This window comes from Lineus longissimus, chromosome 19, assembly GCF_910592395.1.
Source record: "Lineus longissimus chromosome 19, tnLinLong1.2, whole genome shotgun sequence".
Lineage (NCBI taxonomy): Eukaryota > Metazoa > Nemertea > Pilidiophora > Heteronemertea > Lineidae > Lineus > Lineus longissimus.
The window spans coordinates 9,146,308-9,157,464 of record NC_088326.1 but is presented as its reverse complement, the minus strand read 5'-3'; the positions used below and the strand labels follow the sequence as shown (position 1 = coordinate 9,157,464).

The 11,157-nt window shown below is 40.7% G+C and overlaps 1 protein-coding gene across 1 annotated transcript; it reads right to left on the bottom strand.

Annotated features, from left to right (window-relative positions):
* Positions 1-1,393: 1,393 nt before the first annotated feature.
* On the bottom strand, positions 1,394-9,457 carry LOC135503042 (uncharacterized). Its single transcript, XM_064796320.1, has 3 exons — positions 8,796-9,457; positions 3,681-3,699; positions 1,394-3,429 (listed from the first exon to the last, which is right to left on the bottom strand). Exons 1-3 carry the CDS (start codon positions 9,189-9,191, stop codon positions 2,420-2,422), a joined length of 1,425 nt encoding a protein of 474 aa, XP_064652390.1. The 5' UTR covers positions 9,192-9,457; the 3' UTR covers positions 1,394-2,419.
* Positions 9,458-11,157: the final 1,700 nt, after the last annotated feature.

The following is an 11,157-nucleotide window of genomic DNA, read 5'->3' as shown; positions in this document are numbered from 1 at the left end:
ATACTGATGTGGCAGGGAGAATATGCGTGAAGTTTGTGTATGCTTTTGAGAATGAGCGGAGCTCTCTGAAAAGTTGTTATTTATTCTAAAACCACGAAGATATTCGACGTATGACACCCTCAGTGACACTCTTACGTATGATCCAGACCTACGAAGCCAAAGGTTGCAAGAATTCGACGCATTTCCGAGGCCCAATTTTGAAACAAAAATTACCTCCTAAATAGCGGCCACAACGCGCATTATACGTGTACAAGAATAAATTCATGACGTCATAATTTAGTACATGTATTGGCTATCATAGTCTCTACTAGCATTGTACCCGTGGCGCAGGCAGGTTCAAATGGGCTATACCTTGAATAGATTGAATTGCAATAAACATCTAATGCAATATCAAAGGAGCCATATCGAAGAGACAAATTAAACCAACCATTTGTCCACAGACTCGGACCTAGCTGTGGCGTGCTGTATGCGTGCATATAAAAGTATATCAGTTGGTCCGATAGAGATGATGAGGCAATGCCTCGTTCCTTCGTCAGCAATATGCGCCTTTTTATACGGAGAAGGAGTACCCATGCAGATAGGCCTTCACATGTCGGCCTCCAAATGGCTCGAACCAATTGCACTATCACTACTATAACTTTAAAATGCGTGCTCCTCCTACATGTAGCCAGGTCTCGGGCAAGGCACTTACTCGACAGGCAAGCTAGAAGTTCAGCACCGTGAGCAGCTCCCTGATAAGGCCATTTCAGGTTCAGCGCGCCTCTTCAGATCAAGTATTGAGAGCTGTGGTGAGCTCATAAACATACCATGGTAACCTTAATTATCACGAGTTAGCTCTGGCTAACACAGCACCCATAAACAATAGACCACCAATTTGACCCCAGCTCCTTACTGCGGGAAAACCCAAGTCCAGCAACCGAAAATACCAAAAATACATTTTTGTTTACATTTGAACTGCACACATACGTTTGTTTACAATTTCTTTCCCCGCGAAATCTCGAAGATCAGGTGACCTAGGCCTACAATCGTGGATTGAAAAATAACATTAACCTTGGTTCAGCAGGTCAACACGTGTACAGGCTGTTCCAATCACCCCCCTACAGCCAGCCGTTCAACAGGTAGTGTTAGTCACCCTGTGGGGTGGGAGTGCAGGTGATTCATTAATCCCCTGCATAACTAAACAGCAATGGCTTGGCTTCCGTGAGTTGTAAGGAGAATTGACCGTGTCCGATTAAAAATCCCTCATTACTGCTCCGCTGAAGTAAATTTCCGAAAATAAACATGACGTTGCATCAGGATAACATATCACCTGCAAACGTGCAAAATTTCCAGACGAAACACGACCCCCAAATGGCACTTTAGCGAGCCGCCTTATAGTATTATGATATAGATTGTTTACATTGGATACGTATGCACGTTAACCATAGTAGCGCTTCGCAGAAAAGCCTTCTGCTGCGCGCTTATGATACAAAAAAATCTCAGTTCGCAGGAGGATTGGGTTTCCATCATCCCTACCTAATCTTTCTATAGTCATACTATTAAAACAGATGATCTGAAGTGAAGCTGACGAACATCGGTATTTCCATGCGACATTTCAAAATGTCGGGGCCTCGAAAGCCTTCCGTTTATTCGCATGGTTTATTGTGTTCCAAAAAAATATCGACACTGTACTTCGTATCTTAATGGACTTGTTATTATTATGTAATTATTCCAGAATTATAGATTTGACAATGCTTGAAAACGGCCCAGCTGTGAGTGGGATGCAATCCAGTAACCTAGGCAAACCGCTCTACCAGCGTAGCCACCGGGGCAGCTGCCAGCACTTGATATACACGGATCCTTATTACATATCATAATGATCTATTATGCTAACCCTAACCTTAACCCTTATATAACCGTCCTGGGGGATGGGGAATCCTGGCCAAACCCAGATGTACTCATGTGTGACATGCAAATGGTCCAAGGAGAGGAGCTAATTAGTATTCACACTTAAGGTTTCTCTGAGTGTTTGCATCACACCTCATTAACCCAATTCAATTGAGGCCTTTGATCTTTAATGGCCTTCTTGGGAAGACCTATTTTTTTCACAGGTTTTATGGAAATCCGACCTTTTTGACAAAGTCGGACAATGTCGGAGAATCAGGAAAAGTTAGAGAAACCGTTGATAAGTCGGAAAAAGCCTCTAACTAGTCAATGCAACCGACCAATTTAAGGTGTAAGGTGTTAAAATTCATAATGGTTAATGATCCTGGGTGTCTCATACCGATCCACCGTCGTCTTAAGGACTGATATTCACCGCCGATAAGTCGGCATGGGTGTCTGGGTTTACTGACAACCAGAGGGAAACTCAAAATAATGATACTAAATTCGATATGCAATTCAAAATATTGTCACACTATTCTCCTTAAAACAACCCTGCCTATATCAGGTGATAGAACTTCAGATACATCCTGCCATATGAAAAATAAGCTACAAAAGATCCGTTCCGGCCATCGGCAATAGAATATACATTTGAAATTATCGTCGATTGGTAACTCTTTCTATAATACCAATAGTGTGGAAAGTTTTTCTGAATAGGGATATAGGTCACAATCAAATCTCTCCTGGCTTTGTTCACTTCATTTGCTAACATCATTATTTGGTTGGCGCTGTCCCACCTTATGCGATAATATCCCCGTTTAAAATTCCAAGCGCGCCTTTTTGTGTCGGCTATTATTGGGACTTTCTGCTGGTAGAAGCTCCTTTTAGTAAAGAGATGTACGCAGTTCCTCATGGTAACAAGTACATCCTCACTTGCAGTTACGAAGACGGAAAATAACAGTTTCCACGGGAAACGGTGAAGAAGTCTTGGCATAATATGCACGTCCAGCTCCTTCCCCGCTGTCAGAGTGTAGTTAAATTCGTCTCCCAAACCGTTTTTTACAGCGATCTGGAAAACACCAAATGCGTAGTAACTCGTTTGTTTATTTTCAACTGTTCGGTAAACGTATATAACGAATGCTTGCCCAGTCAACTCATTGTGTTCTATATGCGAAACCCAAACGAGCTCAATGTTCTGACGCTGAGTGGGCAGTTCCATCGTGTAGAAACCCAAAAGAATGCCATTACGGCTAAATATTCTCGGACATTGTATTGGTCTGGTTTTACTAAAAAATACGAAATAAGCCTTCATGATATATAATTTGGTGATGAACATAAGCTTGTTGATTGAGCTTCCAGCAGATTTGAATAACTGTTTTCTGACATAACGCCCCCGATTTAGATAAAGGAGGTGGAAACGCGACAATCGTTTAGCCATTATTTCCATTACGATATATCGGTTAGTGTACTTGTCAAAAAAGACTCCAAACCATGATGAATCCCTAGTGCGACGAATGAAGCCGGGCCGCATCTTGTGAACTTTGTAACTCATTGTCGGCAATGCATTCCCTGTATCGAATACGAGATACTTAGAATTAAAATACAAAATTCATTTTCAAATTCTATTGCACATTATTTTGTCTCCTATTGACAATCGATATAGATTATAAAATGCTCTGGCAATCTAATACTAGTAATACAGAAAGGAATGCACGAACTTTTGTATCTCCCTGAACACAGTTAACACCTTTGAAATAACTTCGAGTTGAATAGAAAACCCGTGCTTCCTGAGTTGTTTCTGATAGGTCTTTAGAACTCACCACGATTTCTTTGATATACCTTGTTGAACAAAGATAATTAAACATCAACTGTCTTACTCACAAATCAACCGTCTCGCCTCCGCATATATATCGGGTATCTCAAAAAAGTTAATCGGTTTTGACAAGTATTTTCTCAGCGATTGAATAACCGAATTCATTGAAAACTTTCACAGAGTAACCTGAGGGTATCATCATGATCACAAGGTCTGCAAAATAGGTCTTGGTATCTGTCAATCAGTGTCTGCCTGGATGTCAAGTCTATTGATTTTTTCATTGTCGTCTGTATCCAAAATCAGCTATGTCCAAAGTTTCAGTTTCAAAGGATCCACCATACTTTTGAGTGAAATTGATAAGGTTACTCTTCAATGATAAAGGATGGGATAGACGAAGGATCGTAAAGGATGTTAGGCAAGAAGTGGAGTCATGTCACTGTAAATAGAATTATTGTTAAAATATGCACTACAGGGTCAGTATCACGTAAAACTGGCAATGCGGGACCCAAGACTGCATTGTTTGGAGGAGAATAAAGACCACGTTGAGGAACTGATAGATTCAATCCCAGGAGGAGAACCCACGGTCCCAGAAATCTGGCCGGGTTTTTTGCCAGCGATCTACAAGTGAGCAAGTCTGTTGTGCAAAGGGTGCGAAAAGAACTGGAGCTGAAGCCCTTCAATAGACCTGACACCCAGACTGATTGTCAAATGCCAACACCTGGGAGCTGGCATGAACATGCTGAAGGTCATATTGCGTAGCTCTGATACTGCATGCTGTATTGAATTTTACAATACATGTACATGTACTCGCATAATTTGTGACCGATCTATTAGATATTTGCGGACTAGTTGATGATACGCTAAGGTTACTCTGTGAAAGTCTTCAATGAATTCGTTTAATCTATCGCTGATCAAATACTTGTCAAAAAGCGGTTCAAATGTTTTGACACCCGATATATATACACAGCAATCAAAACAAAAAAAGCATTCTTTGATTCGACTTTTTCCCGCCACATTTTCGGTGTTGGCGTCGCCACTCACAGTATGACTAAGACAATACTCCCCAAGCGTCTGAAAGAATTTAAAACACTGTTTTCACGTTTTTCACGTACGTTTTATTTCACATGCATATCAAGGACAAAGAGCCTTCATCACGAGCTTAACGATATGTACGTTATCTCTTTTTCCGACAGGCTAGACGTCTGTCGCGTGCATGTCGCTTGCCTGTAGCTTTCTCGTTTCTCTAGATATCGATATATTCTCATTCGATACGATTTTTCAGGCCCACACAAAATTCTGCGGCTTTGACTTCCACTTTTTTATCATATTTCTATCAAATAAAATGAATGTACTAGGTTTATTTGTTTTTTTAAAAGGTTGAATAGACGTGTAATGTGGACTGCATGTTAGCAAGTAAGAGCCTTTGTTCGTGAGGTGCACATCTAGGTTGGTCACAAGTTTTTGTTGAAAATTTCATCGAAAAACCGGTTTTGTGAATGTGATGAACAATAGTATTTGGAAGACCCTATATGTGACAATAAAACCAATGACGCCAAACCATGAAGCAAATGTGACCAAGACAATGCTTAAATTGGTGATAGGCAATGAAAACTAAGTTGGTCCTTTAAAGAAATGGTCGGCTTTTTATTGTAGTATGTTTGTTCTTATTCTGGTTCATCAGTAAACCCTTTTTCTGAACGTGTTTGCTTCTGTTTCAGCTCGTAGGTAGTAGAAAAACGCGTTATGCGTTACAAGTCCTGGCGCGAAAGGTTAGTGCACGCCGAGATCCGAGTTACGTCACCCCGCTTTTAAGACGTAACATCGTCATTTCCATTTATCGTCGCAGCTAGTTGCGGGGTAATCAAGCGCCATCAGCACTGTGGACTACCGGACGATGGAAATTGCATTTACCCTCTTCAAAATGGAGAACCGGACCTCGCCGCATTCGGTAAGTTTCCCCCGATTTTCTCCCAATTAGAGTCCTTCGAATGACCTCACAAGTAGTCGTTATTTGCCAAAAAAAAGTGTGCTGAATATAATGAATGCGCTGCCTTTGCGTAGTTTTTCGCAGACGCCAAGAAAATAGCCTGAAAAGTTCGAGTCCGAGACGAGGGTAATTATTCACTTTACCAATCGTCTTTCATCGACATAAATTCACTTACCCTCGTCTCGGACTCGAACTTTACAGGCCATTTTCTTGGCGTCTGCAAAAACTTATGTAAAGGCAGCGCACTCATAATGTTAAGCCCACTTCTTCGAACATACCGACTACTTTTGAGGTCATTCGAAGAACTCTAAATGGAAGAAAATCGGAGGAAACTTACCGAATGCGGCGGATCCGGTCGGCCATTTTGACAAGGATAATTGCAATTGCCCTCGTCCGGTAGTCCACAGTGATCAGCGCGACGTCGGAACAATCAATATCAGCACCAAAACGTCACAGGGAAGATCCTATCTCCAGGAAACCGCTTACTAGTGCATCGTTCCATGTGGCAAGGGCCGATGCATGGAGAGCTAACTCGGGTCAAATCGGAGTCAACATCGGAAAAGCGCGATAATTCAGTCAGATTTTGAATTTCTCCTTTTTTGTGAAATTTGTTTATGGAAAATAGGAGGTGACTGGGCAGCCGACAGCTTGGTAATATTTCCCTTAAATGCCAATGGTTCTTTAAACCAGAGTCTTTCAAATAAAGAGTCAGGTCACGGCAAGTTCCCTTTGATCTCACAGCTCTCTCGGGCAATTAACTGAAAGCAATGATGAAGCCATTTTTAATTCAGCTACAAACTGATCTGAGGTGCAAAACAATGCTGGAACGCCCAAAATTCAACGAAAAGTATTTACTGTCCACATGAGTTGCACATATGATTTACCTGGTTACAAATACATGCAATAATATATTATGTTGATGAGAACGATCTAAGAATTTAGGCAGATGTGTTGATTAGCTGCTATTTGCCAAACATAACAATAATCAAACCACAATTAAGGTGCATGCACTCTCATCTGTTTGCAATAGTTAAAACAAATCCATTATCAGGTTGCTATCAATGGCAACATATACTGTAAATTTTTTCTGATGAGGTGACTCAAAAATTGATGTACACAATGTTTGTAAGGTTTAAGCCAATTTGCGTGTTCAACAATATTGGAACGGTATACCTCACACAACTTTGTGCTTATAGGTGTGCCAAAACAAGCTCATCTATGGGAAAATGAACCGTTTTCTAAACTAAATATACTAGAAACTGGGCTTCAAAATAATAAAACTATCAAATATCCCATTGAATAACAGTTATATACATTGAATAAGAACAATTTTAATAGATGTAAAATGGGATTTCTAAACATGTGAATATCTAACATAAAAAAACGAGACGTTTTGCATTTTTTCAGTTTTTTTTCGTTTTTTACCGCGAACGCAAAATAAACCTGCTATAAAACTAGTTGCAGTCAGTCAAAATTAATAAGATATGAATATCCCATTAGATGACAGCAAATGGAATCATATGATACCCTTAGATGGTCCATTAAGCACCGACAACATACTAAACTGCTCACTACAAAAATATGTGATGATTTTGAATAGAAAAACGCCTTTCGATAATTATTCTCTAACTAGTGAAATCACTTCTCCTCAAAACTGTCGAAAAGCAAAATTATAAATACGCTTTTCGTATAAATTTTATCTTTGACATTATATCTGAATAGTTTTATAGAGGTTCAGTGACTTTGAAGCAGGCGTTTGCTTTAAAACGGGCTGTTTGTAACGGCCATGTTCAGCTGATCGAAGAATTGTTCAAAGTCCAGTTGTGGGGAATTGGCGTGGGTGTACTACGTGACCCGAGAGGGTAATTGATAAAGCTTGGAATCAGTGAAACCTTGGAACCAGCGATAAACCTTGGAATCAGTCCTAAAAATGCATAAAAACATGAAATAATGCCATTGGAACCTAAGGTGGTTACGAATCAATATTTGGAGATTATTTTTACATGATCAGATCGGAATTTTACGGTAGTTTAGAAATCAGTCGCATATCCGATTCAACAATCTATATTTTAGAACAACTCAGTCATACCTCGCCTCCAGTGTACATTACTGATCTCCCAACATTCACGTCACGACACGCGCACTACACACCCATAATATGGACCAATCAGCGCTCCGCTTACTACGCCACCACACGGGGCCTATTTGAGCTACGGAGCGGTGTGATCATACAGGGTGATACAGAGAAGATTGACTACATCATGCAGTACCGGCTGGCACTTATCCGTACATCACCTTATACATGACAAGAAACGTAGATGAAGGTTTATTACCGAAGGTTTTGGAAGGGTTTGGAGATGAAAAATGTGAAGAAATTCCTTCGCTGTGAGCGATTTCGTACATCTTCATGTAGGCCTGCACATCGAGGGATGTAGATATCTTTTCGTGATGTCACCAGTTCTAAGCGTTTTTTTTTATTCACGTGTGTGTTTGTCCTATGATCTCGTGCATCTAGTATCGAGCATAATACTTTATCGTCTATGGAATACAAAACAATCATAAAAACTAATTTTTGCTTCCATTGAAGAGAAATAAAATATTTTAACGACCACAGCGCATTGCCAATTGATGACGTCATCCTCCACATTAAAAATGTTGGCTTCTGAACTAACTGGCAAATTGCTATCAATAAAGTCAGCTGGGACGAGACTGTCAGTTGGGAGGGTATAAATCGTGGAAGGAACGCACCCGATTTCCCGCGCAGTGATTCCATGGTTTACATTGAATATTACAAGGTTTATCAGTGTTTCCAAGGTTTCACTAATTCCATACTTTATCAACTACCACCCGAGAGAGCTCTGTCCCAACGCGCGTCATTCGGAATGGTCGTTGGCTTTGATGTTAAAGCCATATGTTCCCAAGTTGCCCGACTCTTTACTTGAAAGACTCTGTTTAAACGAAGGAAAGTGTGTTGGTAAAGTTGGAAAATGTGTCCGCTGTGCGAGATCAGAAAAGATATTCTGACTTCTCATGAGCAGCGCGGCAAGCAATTCCATTTTTCCACCCTCATTTCCACAATTTATATATTAGAAAAATTTCAAGAATAACAGTGGGTGCATTTAATAATGATCCAACCTCTTTGACCATTGTTCCTCTGCTGTTGAGGGCTTCATTGAGATTCCATCTCTTGCATGGTGACCATGACAGGAACATACATGCAGGCTTCCCTCTCCGATGGTTGAAGCCTGCCATGGCATCATGTTTGGAACTTAAAACTGAACATTCTGTTGTCGATCGCGACGTTATTGCTGGCCAGTGTTTAAAAGACGTATCTTCAAGCCACTTTCCAATATCCTCAAGACGTACAAAGGTTATGCTCAAGCAAAGAATCATTGTGCTCTCGATTATACATATATGGAGGGCTGATGCTATCAAGATATTTTGATAACATCCTCTCTTCTCGAATGACGAACCACGACAATTATTTGGACTGATCATTTCCGATGAAAAATTCTTCACAGTCAATTCCATTTGCTTTCCATCAGTGTTTTTTTTTAGTTAGTTAGGTCCTGGTCCGGAGTGTATTTTGAAGCTCGAGTTGACATCCGCATTCACCGTCGTTGGATACCTTGTCGGATGTATACCTTGAGAATATTATACCCTGGTTTCACTTAATCTACGATCGTATTCTCAACATGTAATTCAAGCAAATTGAATCCACGAAAACAATGCTTTGGCGACACCAAGTTATCCCACAGTCATGACGACAACCATGTTCCAGCTTAGCTTTTGCTTTAATTCAGTAGTAGTTTAATAAGTTGGTCTGAGGTCAGTAGAACTAGAGTATACACTCAAGTAGGCCTGCTATATATGTAAATTGAGAACTTAAAAACGCACCAAGTATGGCACAGCAATTGAATATGGATATTAGTCTAACATAATGGAAATATTGGAAATAAAGCCAACTGTGTTCGAAAAGATGGCGTAGAGTGTGACATAAACACAGTGCCTCATTGGGCAATCTGATCCAAGAGAGTTTCTGAACAGGTAGGAAGTTGGAGATAATGCACATGTCGTTCGCTGCCATCCAGCATGTTCAATTTGGGTAGAAATCGCCAGGCGATGCCACGTAGAAGGTTTCCATCGTTTCTCGACACGGCCTTTGTGTTGATTCACAATGATCATTGAAGCTGGCTTGGATCGTAAAATATCGAAATTATCTAAAAAATGTCCTATTGTCAAATTTGAGAAGATCAATATAAATGTATTGATTTATTTACAAAGTATCCTTAGCGGTATAACATTATGTGTACACTCTGTCGATATTAGAGTTGGGATAAATAACTGGTCTCCAACGACCACGTTCCTGCCGTACCCTGGCGCCAATAATAGCCAGATTCCACTTGTTTCTGTATTAGACTTCCAAACTCTAAAATTACCCAACTCTAAAACAGAACCACACTCCAGCAAAAAGGGCAAAATTGTGTCCCCGTCACAACAAGAAAGAAAATGAGCTGAAAACTGCCAAACCTCATCCTCCCTGAAGGAAAATGAACCGAAAATACCTAAACAAATACACAGGTTACCACGAAATACCCAACCTGATTATTCATATAATCATAACCTTGTCGCCCATCCAAAATGCCAATGCGCATGCCTCAAGACTATCAAATAACTCGTTCTCAAAGCTGTCCTTTTCACATCAATAGCAAAATACTGCTACAGAGATCCGATAAGTCTTTGATCAATTGTACCTTAAGTCAAAGGGGCCTGCCTTTACAACTCCCTATTTCGCCGGCCTCAATGAATCATGATCCTACCTTCAGTCTAATTTCAAGGGCTTTCGGAACCTTCATCATGCAACGCCCCAAAGCCGTCAGCTGACAGAAATGACAGTTTCCTCCCTTCCAAATATTGACTAACATTGAAGGTTATCCATGCAATCAATGAGTCCTATCTGCCCAGATATCCCTGGCCAGAACCTTCTCGAACCTAACGGGATACCAACTTCTCCACTCCCCAACCCCTGACAGTTTTCATGATCATCGACTTAATTAGGACGCAGATTTTAGCTGCGATATTCGACCCGGCCACAGTCCCTTACATGATGGTCTGCACTGAGAAGTACAAACGGCTTTTTTACACCCTATTGTGTTTCCACCCTTCGTGCCGCTACGACAGTAGCCAGTCTTCCCAAGGCGGGTTATATACTGAAAACCTGACTATTTTCCCCTCGTACAACTATGACAGTACCCTGCCTTCCCTAAGTGGGTTACTGAAAACTTTGCGCTTTCCTCCTCCCCTCGTGCAACTATGACAGAAGCCAGTCTCCCCAAAGTGGGTTATTGACTGAAAACTTGGCTCCTTCCTCCCTTCATGCAGCTACGACAGAAGCCAGTCTTCCCTAGGATATGTAGATTCTAAAAACTGGAGACAATGTTGAGTTCATTTAATTTCAATATCAATTTGGTAGTTTCGTTATAGTATCGGGGTAATT

Bases quoted from the DNA above. Each gene is read 5' to 3' on its own strand.
- LOC135503042 (XM_064796320.1), bottom strand. From the start codon at position 9,191: ATGGAATTGACTGTGAAGAATTTTTCATCGGAAATGATCAGTCCAAAT.